The sequence below is a fragment of the Dendropsophus ebraccatus genome, chromosome 5, assembly GCF_027789765.1.
Source record: "Dendropsophus ebraccatus isolate aDenEbr1 chromosome 5, aDenEbr1.pat, whole genome shotgun sequence".
In the NCBI taxonomy this organism is placed as follows: Eukaryota; Metazoa; Chordata; class Amphibia; order Anura; family Hylidae; genus Dendropsophus; species Dendropsophus ebraccatus.
In genome coordinates this window covers 130058681-130081134 of record NC_091458.1, presented here as the reverse complement: position 1 = coordinate 130081134, position 22454 = coordinate 130058681, and the positions used below count along the sequence as shown (strand labels likewise).

Genomic DNA, 22454 nt, shown 5'->3' with positions numbered 1-22454 from the left:
CCATAAAGAATAAATAAAGCAGTGATCCAGTGGGTACTTTGGGATCCCCAACCCCAAGATCATGGTTGGACCACCCACAATCTTTTAGTCATGGCCAATTTCTTGGATACTGTGTATAGGGCATAAAGTGTAAAGATGGGAATACCCCCTTTAAGTAATTTTTTCCCCAAATGGAATAATCAACTAAAGTTTAATAATGTGTTTGTAAACTGCAGTCCGCACGCATTCCCTTAGTTAGCTTTGTTGCCCTCCACTACACCTGTGTTCATCCATATCTATCTTATATACAGATACCTAAATTTGTACATAATATTCTATGTGTGGTCTGACTAGAGCCTGGGTGCTGAGACCCCCTGACGATCATTAGAATGAAGGGGCAAACTGCGCACTCTGCCTCTTCATCTCCGTCTGACACCTAAAATTGTAGTCCATGGAATTATAATGGAGCCTTATGGATCCCTAGTATATTTCCGTGGACTGCTATTTTACCTCTCAGACAAAGATGAAGAAGCAGAGCCCGTGCTGCTGCGAGAGTCTGCCCCTTCGTTTTAAAAATTGGTGGGGGCCTCAGCATCCAGACCCCGACCGATATAAACCTCTGACATTTTGCTATGACATGTCAGAAGTTTGTTTAAAGATAGATACCCTTTAATGTATTCACGTCAGAAGAGGAACTGCAAACACTAAATAGATTCCAGCCCTCTACCGCTCCCTACTTAACATACTGCCCTAGGTGGCAGACCACAACTGGGTCACAGTCTCTACACTCTACACTGGAGCTGTCAGGGAAGAAAAGTCAACAGTTCACGTCACAACAAGCCAAAACAGCTAATCCACAAATCAGAACAGAAATGAGTCAGATAATAAGCCAAGGGGTCAAAATGACAAAGACAAAATCATATAAACAAGCCAAGGTCAGAAAACACAGATTGGAGCGTGGTACAAAATTAGTCATGGTCAGGGAAAACAGGCTTAGACTGGGTACAAAGGGATCACAGTAGAAAATGCTGGGGTAGAAGGGCAGGATTACTAACTATCTTGGGGGGATAGCTGCCCATTTACATTTCCCATCAGATGTGACCAGTGCATGTGTGTCAATCCACCTGTAATGGTGGCCCAATGCTTCAGGCCACCACATCACTCAGCCTGGCCAGCCTAGCCGACCCGCTAGTGCTCATTGGATAGTCAGCATTGCTTACATTATGGTCCCACCTCCCATACCCATGGGAGGGGGGGTTGAAGATGTAGATGCAAATGTAGATGCATTTTATAGAGATATAGGGGGAGACTTATCAAACTGGTGTAAAGTAGAATTGTCTTATTTGCTCCTAGCAACCAATCAGATTCTACTTTTCCTTCCTCACAAATGCTTTGAAAAATCTGGAATCTGAATCTGGAATCTGATTGGTTGCTAGGGGCAACTATGACAATTCCACTTTACACCAGTTTGATAAATCTTCCCCATAGTGTATATACTTTATACAGTGGTTTTCTCGAACATAATCGGTTCTGGAAGGCTGTTTCAGAAACAAGCAGTTCCAGAACCGAGCTGTAAGTTCCCATAGGGAACAATGTTAATGTAATTAATTGGTTCTTACACTCCGTGAGTCAGGTGCAGAGCACCCAGCCCACAGAGCGTAAAGACGCTCCATGTTCCCCGCAACAGTGAGAGGCAGGAGCGGGCGGCTATTTAAACTTGCCGCCATGCTCCTGCTCCTCTCAGCTGCGGGGGACACCCTGTAAAGAAGCGGGGATTCCCCTCATTATGATGTTTGAACAGCCGCCCGCTCCTGCCTCTCACTGTTGCAGGGACGCCCTGTAAAGAAGCTGGCCGCACTGCTCCCTGCACTGACCTGTCTTCACATTCCACCGCCCCCCCCCCCCCCCCCGCGCGCCGGCCCGGAGCACTTCCTATACGCTTCCCCAGCCTGTACACTTCTATAGCCTGTGGCGCTCTCGTGCTGTTGCGCCTGCTACTCTGCTCACTGGCTTCTTAGCTTCTTGCTCCCGCTGCTCCCCGCCACCTCTGCAGACTCTCCTTCACCCTGCAGAGGCGGTTGTGAGCAGCAGGAGCAAGATGCTAAGAAGCCAGTGAGCGGAGCTGCAGGCGCAACAGCATGGGAGCGCCGCAGGCTATAGAAGTGTACAGGCTAGGGAAGTGTATAGGAAGTGCTCCGGGCATGCGGGGGGATGTGGAGACAGGTCAGTGCACGGAGCAGTGCGGCCAGCTTTTTTACAGGGCGTCCCCGCACTGAGAGGCAGGAGCGGACGTCTATTCAAACTTGCCGCCGTGCTCCTGCTCCTCTAAGCTGTGGGGAACACCCTGTAAAGAAGTGGGGTATCCCATTATAATGAGGGGAATCCCCTCTTCTTTACAGGGTGTCCCCCACAGCTGAGAGGAGCAGGAGCACGGCGGCAAGTTTGAATAGCCGCCCGCTCCTGCCTCTTACAGCTGAACATCAGTTCAGCTTACAGTTATCTCCCTGGTTTTGTTCGGATACCGAGCAATGTTCGAGTACTGAGCAAAACATCAGGGGGAAATTTAGTTCGAATACCGAATTTTTCAAATTCCGAGGTGTTCAGGAACCGAGGTATTACTGTACATGTATACTATATTTAGTATCTATCTATCTGTCTATCTATCTATCTATCTATCGAGTCTAACTATATTACTTTATATGGGAATACCTCTTTAATGAATGGCTTCCAACTCACAGTTTATATACATTTGTTTTTTAAGAAAATGTATTTATTTTAAGGCAATCATAGCATAGTTTCCTAAGCATTCATAGTTAGCATTCTCAGACTATATCTTTCCATGAACTCTTTCCTTATTGTACATATAATTCATATAGTTAGCTCAGGCTCAGAGACTCATAAATTCATAGCTTTATACTTTGGTTAATTAACACATTTTACAATTCACAGTTGCCATAAAGTCTTAGTATGAAAGGAAATTTGCTCTCATAAACTACAAAATGTAATTTGCATTTTCAAATTTTTTTAATAAAACTTAATATGTTATGGCTGTATGAAGTTCTTTGATGATGTACTAAAAACATGTTCCCTCTTTATTAAGGGGGGGGGGGGGGCTGCCATGTCCAACAAAAAGTAAAACTGTCAGTATGTCTTTATTGGTTGTGATCCCCTGATCACAAATAGTTTTTTTTCCTATTGGAGCCTTATGATCAGTACTCTTAATATGCTTACTGGTAATAAATTACCAAATCCACCATCCAATGAAATTCTCAAATGTGTATCATTAAAAAGTTTTATGGTTTTTCTCAGAGGGAATTTGCAAAGGGTTAAATTGCTAGACTAGGATATAGCTGCTTATAAAGGGTTAATCTGCTGCACTAGGACATGTACCTGGCACAGCACACTGGGGAGACAGACCACACTAAAGAGAAAGTTTACCTTTAGTTATTAGGGCATTTTCTAACCTTTTCTCCCCCTCTTGCTGCTACATAATAAACAGGACTTTTTCATTTTACATTACTGCAATTGTGATGTCATCCAGCATAAAAGAGCAGCTCAGATCTTACCCTTGTTTACAGGTTTAAAGGGGTTAAATTTTTAATTTCTGCATCACACATGCCACTGTTATAAAAAATAAAATGAGTGAGGCCTTTTAGAAGGGGTTATTGCCTCTCATAGTCTGACAGATGTACTGTAGCATTTGTCAGGAAAACCTATCAAAGGGGGGCTCCAGTAAAGAGACCACCAAAACTACCATACTACGTAGCGGAATGATTATCGTTCGAATTTTCACAATAACGATCGCATTAGAGCGATAACTGGCTCGTGTAAACACAGCCAGTGGCGGTCTTTGGCACCAAGCACCCCAAGCGATCGCTTGGGGCCCCCAACATCCAAGGGGGCCCCCACGCCCTGCTCTTGTGCTCAAGATGGCTGGACAGGGCATCTGCCCAGCTCGCTGCTGCCATCTGAACTGTAACTATGAGCACTCATAATGAGCGCTCATAGTTACTTGCAGCAGCACTGACAGGGCGGGAGACATTGGCTCCCTTCCTGTCAGTCACTCTTGTGGCTGCAGAAAGTGTTTTCCCTGCAGTCACAAGTGGCCGCTTTGTCCTTGTGGTGCCTGCGCTCCAGTGACATCACTGGAGCATCGGCGCCAGGACAAGGGGAGTGCGGCCTCTTGTGATCGCAGGGAAAACCCTTCCTGCGGCCACAAGATTGAAGAGAAGAGGAGACACCTGGACACAGGTGAGTATAAGTGTTTGTTTTATTGTGTTATATACTATATGGGAGGGGGAGCACACAGGGGTCTGTTTAACTGGGGGAGCGCACATCGGGGGTCTATGTAAATAGGGGGAGCACACAGGGGGGGCAATATAACAGGTGGAGCACACACGGGGGGCTATATATAACTGGGGAGCACACAGGGGGGATATAGACTACTGGGGCTTCACAGAGGGGTCTATATACTACTGGGGCAGCACACAGGGGGTCTATATACTACTTGGGGCAGCAGAATGGGGTCTATATACAACTTGGAGAGCACACAGGAGGTCTATATCCAAGTGGGGGAGCACATGGGGGGCTATATACTACTGGGGGAGCACACAGGGGGTCTATATACTACTGGTGGAGCACACAGGGGTCTATATACTACTGGTGGGGCACACAGGGGGTCTATATACTACTGGGGGAACATACAGGGGGGCTATATACTACTGGTGAGGCACACAGGTGGTCTATATACTGCTGGGGGCAGCACACAGGGGGTCTATATATAACTGGGGGAGCACACAGGGGTCTGTATACTACTGGGGCAGCACACAAGCGGTCTATATAATACTGGTGGGGCACACAGGGGGTCTATATACTCCTGGGGGAACCACACAGAGGGTTTATATACAACTGGAGGAGCACACAGGGGTCTATATCCAAGTGGGGGAGCACACAGGAGGTCTATATCCAAGTGTGGGAGCACACAGGGGGGCTAAATACCCCTGAGGGAGCATACAGGGGGGCTAAATACCCCTGAGGGAGCACACAGGGGGTATATACAACTGGGGGCAGCACACAGTGGGTATATACGACTGGGGGCAGCACACAGGGGTCTATATACAACTGGGGCAGCACACAGGAGGTCTATATACTTCTTGGGAAGCACACGGGGGGCTATATATAACTGGGGGAACACACAGGGGTCTATATACTACTGGGGGAAGCACACAAGGGTTATATACTACTGGGGTGCAGGACACAAGGGGTATATACTATTGGGGGCAGCACATGAGGAGTATATATTACTGGCGGTAGTGCACAAGGGGTATATACTACTGGGGGCAGCACACAGCGGTCTATTGTTGTTGAGCGCGTGTTGAGGGGGGGGGGGGCCCAGACATAACTTCGCTTGGGGCCCCAGAAATGCCAAGACCGCCCCTGAACACAGCGAACGATCAAGCGACGAGCAAGAAATCTTTCATTGTGATCATTAATCATGTTCTTAAATCGTCATTGGATGTTAGCTAAAAATTCGTAGATTGCTTCGTGTAAACAGTCGTCATAGATTCACCCTATGTGTGAGATGGGCTTAAACGATCTTAAAGCAATTGCAATAACGATTTTTTAAGCGATTTTTCACTTCGTCTAAAAGCTGATCCAATGTCCAATCTCAGTTTTTTTTTTTTTTTAGAGCTGGAGAACACCTTTAAATCTTGCAGTTTTCCCTCTGGCCACCGAGTCTCTTAATAGGCTTCTACTGTACACATCACTTGCTAGTCATCCACATGTTCCACCATTTGTCATAGGTAATGGTGGCAGCCCATCTTCTTTCCTTCCCCTCTGTACAATACGAATAGCATGACAGTTTTGGCGCATGGCATAAAAATTTAACTTTTTCCCCCTATAAATGATTTTGCCCTGTCACTGCCTCCACCTCATGTACTGCACTACTGCCCCCTATCATTAATGGACTGTACTGTGTCATTGTCTAATCATTGTATTCCAATCTTTGACTCTCCAGCTGAAAAACTACAACTCTCATCATGAACTGCCAGTTGGATATGATGGGGGTTGTAGTGCTGCAACCTGAAGAGCCAAATGCTGCAAAACTCCCATAATAAACTATCAGCAGGGCACAATGAAGTTTGAACTTCTGCAACCTGGAGAAGTCACCTGATATCACCTGCAGTCCTATGTAACACCACAGATAACACAGTGCTATCCCTCTGAGTACAGATAATGTAGTAGTCACCTGCAGTCCTATGTAACACCACAGATAACGCAGTGATATCTCTGAGTACAGATAATGTAGTAGTCACCTGCAGTCCTATGTAACACCACAGATAACAGTGATATCTCTGAGTACAAATAATGCAGTAGATGTTACCTGCAGTCCTATATAACACCACAGATAACACAGTGATATCCCTCTGAGTACAGATAATGTAGTAGATGTCACCTGCAGTCCTATGTAACACCACAGATAACACAATGATATCCCTCTGAGTACAGATAATGTAGTAGCTGTCACCTGCAGTCCTATGTAACAACACAGATAACACAGTGATATCTCTGAGTACAGATAATGTAGTAGTCACCTGCAGTCCTATGTAACAACACAGATAACACAGTGATATCTCTGAGTACAAATAATGTAGTAGATGTCCCCTGCAGTCCTATGTAACACCACAGATAACACAGTGATATCCCTCTGAGTACAGATAATGTAGTAGATGTCACCTGCAGTCCTATGTAACACCACAGATAACACAGTGATATCTCTGAGTACAGATAATGCAGTAGATGTCACCTGCAGTCCTATGTAACACCACAGATAACACAATGATATCTCTGAGTACAGATAATGTAGATATAGACCCCCTGTGTAGCCCCCCCATAGTATAGACCCCCTGTGTAGCCCCCCTCCCATAGTATAGACCCCTTGTGCAGCCCCCCTCATAGTATAGACCCCTTGTGCAGCCCCCCCAGTATAGACCCCTTGTGCAGCACCCCCAGTATAGACCCCTTGTGCAGCCCCCCAGTATAGACCCCTTGTGCAGCCCCCCCAGTATAGACCCCTTGTGCAGCCCCCTCAGTATAGACCCCTTGTGCAGCCCCCCCAGTATAGACCCCTTGTGCAGCCCCCCCAGTATAGACACCTTGTGCAGCCCCCCAGTATAGACCCCTTGTGCAGACCCCCCCCCAGTATAGACCCCTTGTGCAGCCCCCCCAGTATAGACTCCTTGTGCAGCCCCCCCCAGTATAGACCCCTTGTGCAGCCCCCCCAGTATAGACCCCTTGTGCAGCCCCCCACCCAGTATAGACCCCTTGTGCAGCCCCCCACCCAGTATAGACCCCTTGTGCAGCCCCCCACCCAGTATAGACCCCTTGTGCAGCCCCCCACCCAGTATAGACCCCTTGTGCAGCCCCCAACCCAGTATAGACCCCTTGTGCAGCCCCCCCCCCAGGATAGACCCCTTGTGCAGCCCCCCACATCGCAACATTTATGTAAAAAATGAAAAAAACTAAACGAAAAACTAAATAAACTCACCTCACCTGGATCCTTGATCTCCCTCAGGCCTGGCGGCTTCTCTTCAGTTCAGTGAGCTTCCGGGATGCCGGCCCCGGACGGAAGCTCACTGATGCTGGACCGCGGCACCCGGATTTCTCCTCTCTACTGCACGGCGGCTGACAGCTGCCGAGGAGGAGGAGAAGTCCCGACGCTGCGGTCCTGCATCAGTGAGCTTCCGGCCAGGGCCGGCATCCTGGAAGCTCACTGAACTGTAAGAGGTCCGGCGGCCGCGGCTATTTAACTGCACGGGGGGGACCGGGCCGGGGGGCATATCCCCTGCCGCGGCCCCCCCGGATTGGGGGAGCACAGGAGGAAGTGGCAAGGGGGGCCGTGCGGGCCCCCCTAGCGTAGGGGCCCGGTCGCCATGGCGACCCCTGCGACCCTTATAGCTACGCCACTGGACATTAGCTTTGATCTCTGACCTCATACATATTTCATGTGGGAAACAGCAGGTAGTACTCATAATAATAATACTAGTGATTTTCTGACTGTATCTCAGCATCTCTGTTTGACACCTATGGTGGGTATATATATATATAACACATCATGAGCAGTTTTATGAAGCTTCTAAGGATGAGAAATGAATTGATGTATGTCTTTATTTAAATCTCAATCTCTTTGCAAGTTACAGTTTGACAATGTTCTTCTGTAATTTGATTATTAACCCCTTAAAGACAGCCAATTTCGATTTTTGCGTTTTCGTTTTTTCCTCCAAGGCCATAGCAGTTGCATTTTTCCACCTAGAAACCCACATGAGCCCTTATTTTTTGCGTCACTAATTGTAATTTGCAATGACAGGCTGAATTTTTGCATAAAGTACACGGCGAAACCAGAAAAAAAATAAATGTGTGGTGAAATTGAAATGTGAAATGTGTTTTTACGCCATTGGTCCTGGGGTAAAACTGACTTATTATATATGTTTCTCAAGTCGTTACGATTACAATGATATGTAACATGTATAACTTATATTGTATCTTATGGCCTGTAAAAAATTCAAACCATTGTCAACAAATATATGTCACTTAAAAACGCTCCATTCCCAGGCTTATAACGCTTTTATCCTTTGGTCTATGGGGCTGTGTCAGGTGTAATTTTTTGCGCCATGATGTTTTCTTTCTATCGGTACCTTGATTGCGCATATACGACTTTTTGATCGCTTTTTATTACAATTTTTCTGGATTTGATGCGACCAAAAATGCGCAATTTTTTACTTTGGGATTTTTTTTTTGCTGACGCCGTTTACCGTGCGAGATCAGGAATGTGATTAATTAATAGTTCGGGGGATTACGCACGCGGCGATAGCAAACATGTTTGTTTATTTATTTATTTACTTTTATTTATAACCTGGGAAAAGGGGGGTGATTCTGACTTTTATTAGGGGAGGGGGCTTTTTATTGACAACAACACTTTTTTTTTTACTTTTACACTTATACTAGAAGCCCCCCTAGGGGACTTCTAGTATAAGTGCTTTGATCTCTCATAGAGATCTCTGCAGCATAGACATGCTGCAGAGATCCATGAGATCGGCACTCGTTTGCTTTCGGCTGCTGCAGCCGGAAACAAACGAGTGCCGAGCCGGGGACGGCGCCATCTTGGACGAGTCCCCGGCCGGCATCAGACAGGGAGATCGCTCCTCCGGGATAACGTCCTGGGGGAGCGATCTCCGCCACTAGACCCCAGGGATAAGCTGAATCCGGGATTCGGATGCAGCTGTCATGTTTGACAGCAGCATCTGATTACTGTATTAGCGGGCACGGCGATCGGACCGTGCCCGTTAATACCTGCGGTCCCGGGCTACAAGCGGCACCTAGGACCGTCGGGGTTCACAGCGGGGTCGCCGCGCGGCCCCGCTCTGAACGCCCTTACCGGCAATAGGGCGTAAATCCACCACCCCCACCAGTGTACCCGGAAGTGTGGTGCGCTATACATACCTGTCACGTGTCGACTTGTCTCCGATCTTCAGTCTGTGATGTCGTCTTCGGACGGCCGGGCCGAATCCCTCCGAGCGTCCTGAGTGCCGGCCGCCCTCTTCAGCGTCATCAGATGCTCAGCCGCAATTGGCTGAGCACAGTTTGGCTCAGCCAATCGCGGCTGAGTAGCTGATGACGCGTCCGCGTCCGAAGATGACATCGCAGACTGAAGATCGGAGACGAGTCGGCACGTGACAGGTATGTATAGCGCACCACACTTCCGGGTACACGGGTGGGGGTGGTGGGACACTGGGAAGGGGGCCATTCACAGACAAAACATACATTACTAAGTTGTATAACTTTGTAATGTGTGTTATTCTGTCAATAATTCTTTACCGCCGCACTAGTGGCTGTTTGGATAATTTCCCATATCTTCACAATCCTAGATATTTTTCATTCTCTGCTGCTCTCAGAAATTTAATCACGGAGAGTCAGAATATCGACTTCTCTGAGCTGAGTATAAAGTCACAAGTATCAGTCTGCAGAGATTTTTACATAAATGTCCTGACAGCTTTACTGATTATACCGTGAAAAATATTAAACGGAATGAGCTCTAAATGTAAGGGGTTAAATGGAAAGATCTCAGGCCGTGTACAATAAAACTAAACGATAAACATCATAATGGAATCCCTTTCTCCAATAAGTACACAGGAAAAAACAAACAATAAGGTGATCCACAAACCCCAATTATGTGGGACATATACAAACAGACACTTCAAATCTGAGCCAAGACGAATCCACTGATAATTTTTCATCAGACAGCATATTGTACAATTAGATAAGTATAGAGTTCAAAAACACTTAAAGGAGAAGTCCGTCGGAAATGTATCGCCCCCCAAAAGTTATACAAATCAACAATATACACTTATTGGCTATGTTCACACAACGTCAAAATTAAAGAAAAGATGCTCGATTTTGATATTTAAAAAAAACGTCTGTTTTTGCCGCGCTTTAACTGACTGCAATGGCAATGCATTGAAGTCAATGGGAAGACGGGCGTCCAATGCACACAATGTATTGAATAACGGACGCTTTTACCGCGGACGTCAAAATAATGAACATGATCGTTATTTTCGGACGTCTTTTGCAAACAGCAGACGCTTTTATTAGTTGTTCACACGGTTTTTCTTTTTCCCCCGTTCTTTCTCCTTTTTTACTATTAAATTCAATGGACTTTTTTTCAATTAAGCCACACCCGAAGGGCAATTAGTAATCCCAAACTAAAATAATGTGCAAACACCAGTCATTGCACTAAGGGAAGGCCAGACAACAACATGACGTCCGTTATTTTACACTCAAATAACGGATGTCATTTTAAACAGAGCTGAAAAAACGTTGTGTGACCATAGCCATTACGGGAAATGCTTATAAAGTGCTTTTTTCCCTGCACTTACTACTGCAATAACATGGTGATGTCACGACCCGACTCCCAGAGCTGTGCAGGCTGTGGCTGCTGGAGAGGATGATGGCAGGGGGACACTGAGGGACACAGGGCACTGGAGGGACACTGAGTATCCCTCTGCCATCATCCTCTCCAGCAGCCACAGCTCTGGGAGTCCGGTCGTGACATCACCATGTTATTCAGGAAGTGACATCACCATGTTCTCCAGGAAGTGACGTCACCATGTTATCCAGGAAGTGAAGCCTTGATGCAGTAGTAAGTGCAGGGAAAAAAGCACTTTATAAGCATTTCCCGTAATAAGTGTATATTGGTGATTTGTATAACTTTTAGGGGGCATTACAATACTTTAATAAAACATTTACCATACTGTTATTATGCAGTTTCAGATACTGGGCACTGAAAATCAGATCTAGCAAGGCTTTGTACTAGAGATGAGTGAACCGAACTTCCCGAACTGAGATTCCTTCCGAACTTTGCAAAAAATTGCAAACCAAACCAACCTTTTTGCAAAGTTTGTAACAAGTTCAGAACGATGGTGTCTGCACATATATATTAAAAAAAAAGGCCACGTTCCCTCTGTGTCCACCTTCAGGTCTTTGGTGTCTTTAGCTATCTCCAGCCCATTCTGCCAATCACTGACTGAGAAGGGATAGTGCCAAGACCAGTGATTAGCTGATCCGGCTGTCACTCCAGAGACAAGTTTGTCTCGAAGGATGCGGAGCTACAGTCAGCAGGGGACACTGGAGAGGCTGCATCTGGACACCACTGGATAACCCCTTTAAGACTCTTTGCGACAGCATCTCCAACTACACAGCAGAAAGTGCAGCTGACGGCAGATTATTTTTTTTACAAGTCTAAAGTGAACTATCAATTGACGAGTGATGGTATGGGGCGATATCTGCCTGTTTGGGCGGATAATTGGCCACGTAATTGGGCCTTTTATCTTCATTTGCATGGAGGTTGTGTTAGTGTCCTGCACTGAGCTGTAAAAAAAAAAAAATCCAAAATATTCTTGCTAATAAAGATTTGTGCTGTAAATGGTTTATAAGAAGCATATGGAATTATGAATAAAATATAGTCAAAATGAGATTCTGTGCCTATAGAGCCTTGAACTTTCGTGATCTCTTCTCTGTGTCCCATGTCATTAGCCAGCTGAATGTAAGGCTTTTAAGAGCACACTCTCTCTGCAGCATTTTGTAACGCATATGGGAAAAAATGTTTTTATGCCATTTTAAAAAGCATTTTAGTGCTTTTTATTTTACAACATTTAAAAGTGATTTTTTTTGTTTCTGGTGTTTGTCAAGTCCTATAGAGAAATACAAAAAATATGAGTATTCTGTGTTTTGAGAAAATGGCAAGAATGGCCACAAAAATGTCCATAGCAAAAATTCTTTGTGTGTTAAAGCATTTTAGATTCGGCTATAGATCTCAAATTAATATTTGGCCCCAAAAAACGAACACACCCAAAACTACAGTTAAGAAGCAGTAAAAAAAAAAAAAGTGGATTTATGGATTAAAAGAACCAAATATAAATGCAGAATGAGGAATTTATTCTATGCTCTATGTTCGATTCTACTAGGGTAAAATATCGGGTTAAATTATTTCAGGCTTTACAAGGTGTATGACATGCTGTATGCATCTTTGAATGGCATCATAGATTGGGGTTTCCCAACCACAATGTCAGCTTTTTAACCTTAGCATACAGATTATCTAGTGTAAATGTTATATAAGCATGATTCGAGATGTGAAGAGCTAGTTTCAACATAATTTTTTACTTTATGGAAATCTAGAAATTGTTATAAGAGGCTGATCAATAAAACATTTCTGTGAGATATAAACCAATCTAAGGACTGAGGGAATTCAATTCTCTGTAAGGGTCCTGTTAAATGGAGTGATAATTTGCCTAATCAAGCCGAATCGGCAGCTTATCACTCTGTGTAATAAAGACAATGATCAGCCGATGATGGGCGATCGGCTGATCATGTCTTTTGGTCTTGACTTAAAATGACTAAGATGGCTGACAATTCTGTAAAGAAAATAATAACGTTTATACATACCTGTCTGGACTCTTCCTGGCTTCCGCCTGCAGAGCCGGTCACTGAAGTGACAGGCCTCTCAGCCATGACATGACAGTACCACGGCCAGTGATTGGCTGGGTGACCTGTCACTTCAGAGACTGGCTCTGCATTTCTCCTGGTGACTGCGGGACAACATGAAGCATGGAGAGGTATGTATATATTTTATTATTTTACACTGCAAGGGCTGCACAAACATCGCTAATGATGTCCGTGCAGCCATGCTGCACGATGGTTGAGATGTGTAATAGGCTCAGTAAATGAGTGCCAATCTAGCAGATTGTCGTTCATTTACTTTACTGATCGGACCATGTAATATGGCCCTAACTCTTGGGGTAATTGACTAAACATTTGTAGACACTGCAATAAAAGTAGTGCATGCTTGAAAACATTGGGAAACACTTCGTTAAGGGATATTCTAGGTCGCATTATTATTTAAAAAATGTGCTCAGCCTGGTGTATAACAATTATACAAAGGTTTCCTTGCTCCCCTTACTACTCTGTTCCATTGCACAATGCTTTTGTTTTGGTGCATGTATACATTGTCACTCAGCCAATCAGTGGCCACGGAGGTGTCCTGCTTCAGCTAAAGAAGTGCTAAATATTGGGAGCATGGCAGAAGCAAGAAGGTAAGTATGGTTGTTATGCTCCAGGCTGAACACTTTATGAATAATTATACAACTTCTAATACCCCTTTAAAGGATTTTGCATATTAAGTGAAAGAGATATGTTATATTTAATCATTGGGAGAAATTTATCAAGATGCTGTACTTGTACGCCAGTCTTAAATTAGGCCCCACCCTCATTCACTTCGCCAGATTTACTAAAAGGCACATGCAGGACCTGAATGGCGGGTGCAGCAATCTACACCTACTTCAGAGCAGGTGTAGATTTCTGCCATGATTTACATCTGTTAGCAGGTGTAAATCATGGTAAATCAGGACTGGGAGGAGGCGTGCGTCTCATGGTAAATTCAGACTGGGGAAAAGGGGTGGGGCCTAATTTAGGATCGGCGTACGAGTATGCCGGTCTTAATAAATGTCCCCCCAAGTGTTAAAATCCCTGCTATCAATATGCCAATAACATGCATATGTAAGTAGGATTTGATAACAACTAGTACTGTTGGACTACACGTGGGGTCCATGTGCTGTTATATGGAATTAGCATAAATATGTTAACATGGCAATATAGCCCATCCATGTATGTTACTGAGATAAGCACAAGACAAATATGTTCCAGCAGATGCCTGCTTATCAGGGGGGAAACCAGAGTCATTGTAACCTATGGCAGTGCTGAAATGATGCCTGGTTTTGTAATACATTGACACTCAATCATCTCTTCAAATATCTGGAATTCCCCTTGAAATCCTTTGAAATATTTTATATAATAATAGCAAAATACGGTATGTAACAATCACCAGACTGTGCTCATATTATTTATGGCTCCAGGTTTTCTATCTATCTATCTATATATCTATCTATATATATATATATATATATATATATATATATATATATATGTATATATTTATTTATTTATTTTGGGGAAAAAGGGAACCTGTTATCAATTTCATGAACATAAAACAGGATCTCCTATTACACTGGTGTATGATTCACTCTGAAACACTGTAGTGTAAGGCTGAGTTCACATGGAGTAAAACTCGCAGAATTCCGCCAGCCTTTGTGTCATATTGGCAGTCTATGGGAGGCTTGCGCGCCTCCTCTCTCCGTTCCTCTCTGCTCAGAAGAATTGGCATGTCCATTCTTCCGTGCAGAGAGAGGAGGCGCGCAAGCCTCCCATAGACAACCTGTATGACACGGAGGCTGGCGGAATTGTGCGGTGGAGAATTCTACTGTGGAATTCCGCCAGTTTTACTCTGTGTGAAGTGGCCCTTACAGAGGAATCATAATTATAAAGATGCTTGGGAACGGGTCTCTAAGTCACCAGAGCTTTACCCCCACCCAACCAGAATTGCTTCCTATAACCTTCTTTCCAACACTGTGTATTACACTGTCATCTGTCAATAGCAACCATGGCATCTAGGAGGTGGGTACCAGTCTCCTGTAGCCTGTGATCTCCCCTTAACCCTCGATGAAAGGGAGGTTAACATTTAGGCTATGTTCTCAACAGTATTTTTGCTCAGTATCTTGCAACCAAAACCAGAAGTGGATTAAAAACACAGAATGGCTCTGTTCACACACTGTTCAAATTGAGCAAATGGCCATCATTTAGCGGCAAATAATTGCTGTTATTTTAAAAAAATGCCATTCCCGTCAGCAATCTGTATATATGCGTTCCTACTGCACATACCCCATGCTGTAGAAATATATATATACCTTCCTGACTTCAGGGGCTTACTGATGTGTGCTGGACAGCTGCAGTGAGAGCGGTCCCGCACACATCAGTGTGTCCGGGGCCGGAGATAATAAGAGGCAGCTGCAATCCGGCAGCTGCATCTCAATAACCCCTTAACCTCCTCTATAGTGATCGCGGCTTTTAAGGTACACCGTGACAGAACAAGCTTCTTTCACTGAGTGACCGGGATTCCGATCCCTTGTGCCGACAGACAGGGGTAAGTCACTTACCTCTGTCCTGTCGTATCGGCCATCCATGCATAGAGTCTGCTTTCAGACAGGCTCTATGCATAGTTTGCCGATAACACTGATTTATGCTATGCTATGGCATAGCATAGATTGGTATATGCAATCTATTGATTGCATTTTTTTACAGTGAAAAAAAGTGTAATAAAAAATGTTTTAAAAAGCATTAAAAAAACCCTTATAAACCCCCCCTCACAATAAAAGTTTTACATACCCCCTTGCCCATTATAAAAATTAAAATATTAAAAATAAACATATTTACATATTACATATCATCATAGCATGCGAAATTGCCCGATCTATTATATTTTAAAATATAACATTATTGTTCCCGCACGGCAAACGGCGTAAACCCCCCCCCCCCAAACAAAAAAAAAAAAAAAAACCAGACTCAAGGATAGCTGATTTTAATAAATTATATATCAGAAAAAAAATTCATAAAAAAGCGATCAAAATTTTTCTCTTACACCAATATGACATTAATAAAAACCAGGGACATTGCATTAATTTGACCCGGACATCCGTGCATCAAAGGGCTCTGTCTTGAAGGGTAACTATTTGCCATTAAATGAGGGCCATTCGCTCAATTTCAACATTGTGTGAACATAGGCTTTCTGTGCTTTCAATGGTTGTTTTTCCATAAACTTTAATGTAGAGCACTATTAGATAAGAAAAAATTAATGGTGTAAAAATGAAACACCCCAAAAGCTTAAACATTGTGTGTGCGGTGTGTGTGTGTTGGGTAGGGTGAGGTGGCCGAAGAGCAAGGCGGGTGCAGACAGCGTCACAGACACCTTTGTGACACTGTCAACCTGGAATATATGCATAACCGTGCTGTATTGAGAAAAACAGAGTAGTATACAAGCTTTATATTCAGGACCTGAGAACTCATCTCTGGAGCAGAAATTTCAGTAGAAATATTTTCTAAACTATAAGCACTCATACTTTTCTGCTTGCAAGATATGTCAAGTGTTAAGACAAATGCAATCCATTACTTATGTAACACTGACCATATTACATTCTTAATCATCTCCATCACTGTCCTAATAAATTCCACACGTATTCAGTGTCTTTCTAGGTCACATATATAACTGAATTGCTGCAATGCTGGGCTTACTTAAGAAATCTAATATAAATTTATTTGGCAGATCATTTTGTGACAAACATACAGCTGTCTGGGTGATATTTTCCCCATCAATATCCATGCCAGGGGAGTTTCTAGAACCCGGTAAAGGGGGGGGGGGGGGGAGGATACAACCATCTGGGGTGACAATCTACACCAGGAAGGGGGAAATGGTCACTAGCTGGCTACAGGGGTCACCTGGCTGTTGGGGAAACTACCTAAAAGGGGGACCTGGCTACTGGTGGAGACTACCCAGGGACGTAACTACCACTGTAGCAGCCATAGCGGGTGCTATTGGGCCCACCGCATCAGGGGGCCCCATGGCCTGCTCCTGCAATACACTGGGCCCCGTGAGCTGTCATTATTTGCAGCACCAGGTGGCCTCCCAGGTTTAGCAAATTTCCCTTTAACTGAAAGCCCTCCTGACAAGCACTGACCTGGCCTTAGTTTTTCCCTTGTCATTACATTGACTTAAAGGGCCACTTAATATTGTGGTTTTGGTGGTTTCCCTACAGGAGCCACCCCTTGGCTGTGTCCTTCCCGGAGGGATATCTGGCTAGTCCTGTGTTTTGAGACTCTTGCGTGAGGCTCCACAGGCTCTTCTTTTGCATATTCATGTTTCCCAGGGAGAAATGCATCTAGGATTTCCCTGCATTGATTGCTATAACCAGCAACCGGCAGTGTTATCGTTTGGCTGGTCCCCCCGAGATCAGTGATCTGTTTCTTTTATGGCTTTATGGCTATATGGCTATGCTCCCACCTAGCCAGAATCCTGCTCCACACTGATGAGGGGCAATACCCTGAAACAGCTGTATGTGGATAAATACCTTTGACTTACAGGGCCACTTAATATGGTGGTTTCCCTACAGGAGCCACCCCTTGGCTGGCTCCTTCCCGGAGGGATATCTGGCAGGTCCTGTGTTTTGAGACTCTTGGGTGAGGCTCTTCTTTTGCATAGGCCAAGGTATTACCTTAAGCCAGACACCACAAAAACTTGTCATAGAACCATTACAGAAGCAAAAACTACTAATCTCTATTGAACAAGGATAAAAATTATTTCAGTTAATTGCATATTGTTTTCCAGAACATGCAGAGGGGAAATCTGAAATATACAATGTTTAGAAAAATACTGTGAAATGACCCTGAAAAATTAGTAGTTCAGGTGCAAACTGCAGTTTAGTTTAGGGCTTTGATCACACACAGACCTGTGCAGCTGTCATTTTGACAGCAAAAGACAGCCCTGTTTTTATAATTACAGCCATGAATAATAATCATGATCAATATTTGTAACTGTAATTATCAAATTGATGGCCGTCCTGAAAAATGACAGTGTGTAAACATAGCCTTGAGGTAAAAAGGAAGGTACCTAAAGGAGAAGTCCTTCTGTTTTGAAAATATGGCAGCCGGCAGGGGCAAGGGGGAATTTGATTACAAGTACTAACTTACCTCTCCCCGTGCCCGCAGTGAGCAGCTGTACTGGTCTTGGGACCTCCATTGGAAAGCATTTTCCCCCGAGTTGTGATGATGTCACGACTCTGGGGAAAAGGCCTGTCACAGCTGATGAACTAGCTGCTCAGCCAATCAGCGACTGGAGTGGCGTCCCTTCATGGCTAAGTGGCCAGTCCATCAGCCAGGTCATGACTTGTAAGCAACGGAGATCCCGGAGCCCAGTGGGGGTCCCAAGGCCAGTCTCGTTGCTCACCGCAGACACGGGGAGAGGTAAGTTTATACTTGTAATCAAATTCCCTCCTGCCCCTACTGGCTGCCGGATTTTCAAAACATCCTGACTTCTACTTTAAGGGTGCCTTTACACATACCGACTCGCAGTAAAAAACTTGCTGCGAGTTTCTGCTACAAGCCAAGGTCCTGGAAGGCCCCTATCACTACATACAAGCAGTGGTCTGAAAGACCGCTGCATGTATGTAATGCAGCTGTCCCCTTAACCCCTTCGGCTCCCGCACCGATCCCGCACTGCTGTCTCCATACATTACCTGGCTCTGGCTGCACGGGGTCCCGGGGTCCTGCTCTGCCGCCCAGCCTATCAGTGGCTGCGGCTAGGCAAAACACTGATTGGCTGGGCGGCAGAGCAAGACGCCGGGACCTCGTGCAGCCAGAGCCAGGTAATGTATGGAGACAGCGGTGCGGGAGCCGAAGGGGTTAAGGGGGCAGCTGCATTACATACACGCAGCGGTCTTTCAGACTACTGCTTGTATGTAGTGATAGGGGCCTTCCAGGACTTTGGCTCGTAGCAGAAACTCGCAGCGAGTTTTTTGCTGCGAGTCGGCATGTGTGAAGGCACCCTAAAAGGAATATGTCAGCTGCAATTCTTGTTCCAGGCTGCGGACACTATTAGACATCTATTAGGCCCAGGAGACATATAGGCCCAGATTTATCAAACTGTGTAAAATAGAACCTAGTGTACATTGCCAACAACAACCAATCACAGCTCAACTTTCATTATACTGAGCTGTGATCGGTTACTCACTGTCCCTTTAAGTAGAGCTCATATGTTGATTAAAGTAGTTGCAACCAAGTAGATACAATGCGTTTTGTAAAGAAATTCTGCACCACAGAGGCAATACAGGATCTCATGGTAAGAAGCATCCAATCACCAAACATAAAAAAAACTAAAAATATACCACACAACATTTAGTTTTTTTTAATCATTTTAACCAATTAATAAAATGCCCCAATCTACAGCAATTTCCTAAGTTGAAATCTTTTATAGGTCGCAGATAAAAATTAACCATAGGAAGTCACAGCCTTGCTGACTAAATGTTGTTCTTAGTAATATCAAATGCTGATATTTGTACAAACCTATAACTGGAACTAAACATTAATGCTTAAAGGGGGTATAGCTATATTCACATCTGCCCTTAGAGCTGTCTGCCCACTTTGTTTGTGTGATGCATGGACGCATCATGAAAATGTCCTATTATTTCAATGTGTCCTTTTATCATCAGTTCTTCTTCAGCTTCTTTTATGTTAACTTACTGAAATTTTAAACAAGAAAAAAAGTGGCTCGCACTTTTTTACATGAACATATGTTAAAATGTGCACATTACAATCTATGGTGACTTATTTAAACAGAAGGGTGCTCCACTTGCGTCTATTCTGTTTTTTTTTTTTTTTTTTTTAGGTTCCATTCATGTGGATGAATAGACCCATTCAAAAAGCATAGGAAAATGCAAACCTACCCTAACTAACCTAGTTCACATACTGCACTTCCCACAACTTGACAGACCTGTGTTGCATTTTGACACATTTGAACCCTTAGAAGCCGACCACATGGGTGGTTAAAGATAAAGGTTTCCCCCCCCCCCCCCCCCCCGAAAGTGAATAACTTGATGTTGTCAAGCAGAGTTTTTGTGCATAGAAGACGGACTAGTTAAAGAAATGTTCACATTTATGATCATATTTCTAACTTTTGTTTACATTTTACGCAAAGTACCTCATCTGCTGTGCCACATACTATTCATGTAAATGGCGTGACTTACTGCTTGGTCTTGGATTTAGACATGTTTATGAAGGTAATTTTTTCAAAAAGTCACAAATAAGAAAAAAAGTATCTCGAGGCTATCTTCACATAGTTTCCTTGTAAAAAATAACGTCCATTGTTTTGAAAAGATGTCCGAGAATAATTTTCATGATCATTATAGTGACGTCCGCTGATACAATGTCCGTTATTTCATACACTGTGTGCATTGGGCACCAATCATTCCATTGACTTCAATGTATTCCATTGAGGTCAAATAAAATACGATAACGGACCTTATTTTAAAAATAAAAAGCGGACACCTTCCCCCCCCCCTTTTTTTTTTTACTTAGTGTGAACATAGCTATATTCTACAAAAGCCCTGATATAGAAAAAGTGCCATCATTTTAGTCAGTTTGAGGCTATAGTCACATGCTGCACAAACAACAACCATTCTGCCGTGAACAGCCACTGTTTAACATTACCTACGTCCGGAATTCATGATCATGGTCATGGCCGTAGGTAGTGTTAAACAACAGCCGTTTACGGTGGATCGGCCAATGTTTGTACAGAGTGTGAACATAGCCTGAAAATTATTTACACTGATTTATGCTCCGACAGATTTATTACTCGATTACTAGCTTAGAAAAAAGATGTGTCAAATCCATCGTCCCTCGTGCTTAACCGTATGATTCGCAAGAAAGTGAAAGAAAACCTCCCTGAAGAAGAATTACCAAATGGGAAAAAATATCTTTCTGATCCCCCAGACAAGTCAGATAATTCTCATGGATTAACTGAACAATATCCATTGCTATACACTCACCATTTTAATTTACTTAATGAAAAGTAAAAAAAAAAAAAATAAAAAAAAAATATATATATATATATATATATATATATATATATATATATTTTTTTTTTTTTTTTTAACTGTACATCTAGTTTTAGAATTATTTAGGTAATATATCAAGTAAGATTGATTAGAATAAATCCCGTTAGGTTAACATTAGCCAAAAACATTGATTGATACCACAAGAAAATGAGCAGATAAGCCGTGGAAAGTAAGAAATATCCCCCTGCTTTTTTTGCTCAATTCTGGTATTATTTTAGCCGCTACCATTTCTGTGTTCTAAAGACTTTCCCATACATCCAGTTCTATCATCGATAAGGCAGTTTCATTACTGCTGAGATTAAGCATGCAAAAAAATTTCAGCTTGAAGACGTTGTCTATAGGAAATAAACAGACTAAAGGAATACAAGGCACTGCAGAAAAACGTAGAAACAAAGACATTGCTTTACTTTTCCTGGACTTATGTTCCAACCACTTCCTAAACCTCAGTCTGGCATGGTTCTAGTAAAGAACTTCAGACCCCACAGTATATAGAGGAAAAATGAATGCATCTGGTAATAATCTTGTACAAAGCTATGCGGCTATTTAGATGTAAAAAAAAAAAAAAAAAAAAAAAGAATACAACTCACCACGGAAAAAGCCATTGGTAAATGCAGCAAACTGGTCAAAGGGATGACTGGACTCCATGCTGGTGGCCTACTTGAAGGCGAGTTTATTCCTTGTGGTTTAGATTGAACTGGCAGAAAGAAGAGGGGAAAAAAAATAAATTCAATAGAATATAAGAGGCAGTTCCCCAAATACAATGAGTGTCTCGGAGTTTGGATGGCCGCAGGAATGTGCAACCACTAATTTGCAGCATGATTTTTTTTCTTTCCACAGAATATAACACAAGAACGACATGGATATTTAAGCATAGAGAGAAATAGAGAGGCAGGAGGCAAATGGTCTCGTCTGAGAAGCATATAAAGTAACACTACCTTTTTTTCCCCGCAAACAAATAGGTTGGTTTGATAATATTAGATGTGGTGCTGAAGGTTTGAACAGTGTTAAGATTTCGACGTTGCGCTGACTGTGGTCGTGTGGTTGTGTGTAGAAGGCCTCAAAGAGTCAACTGAAGAAAAAAAGACAACACAGTCATTTACTGAGCAGAAATGGGACGATCACCTGATCTTTGATGTCTACAACTCTCTGTACAGTGTCTGTGGCTTTCTCTTCAGTCTTTTTCATTGGGGCTGAGCTGACTCACCGCGTGTGGAGGAAGAATTCACTAGTACTATACGTAATACTGCTTTCTAAATGAGACTACAACCTATGTGAAGGTCTGATGGAGAGACTTTATTAAAATCTTTACTTTATGTAGGTTGTATGTATTATATGAATGCAGTACTGTGTACTATATCTTTGTATAGA

The 22454-nt window shown here is 43.6% G+C and overlaps 1 protein-coding gene across 1 annotated transcript in view; it reads right to left on the bottom strand.

Moving 5' to 3' along the window:
- RUNX3 (RUNX family transcription factor 3) overlaps positions 1-22125 on the bottom strand; it is a 107203-nt gene extending 85078 nt beyond the window's left edge. The window contains exons 1-2 of the mRNA XM_069972509.1: positions 22022-22125; positions 21674-21780 (exon numbers count right to left, since the gene is read on the bottom strand). Coding sequence (XP_069828610.1) covers positions 21674-21731 — 58 coding nt within the window. The 5' untranslated portion in view covers positions 21732-21780; positions 22022-22125. The remainder of the gene's footprint in view (positions 1-21673; positions 21781-22021) is intronic.
- Between the last annotated feature and the right edge of the window lie 329 nt (positions 22126-22454).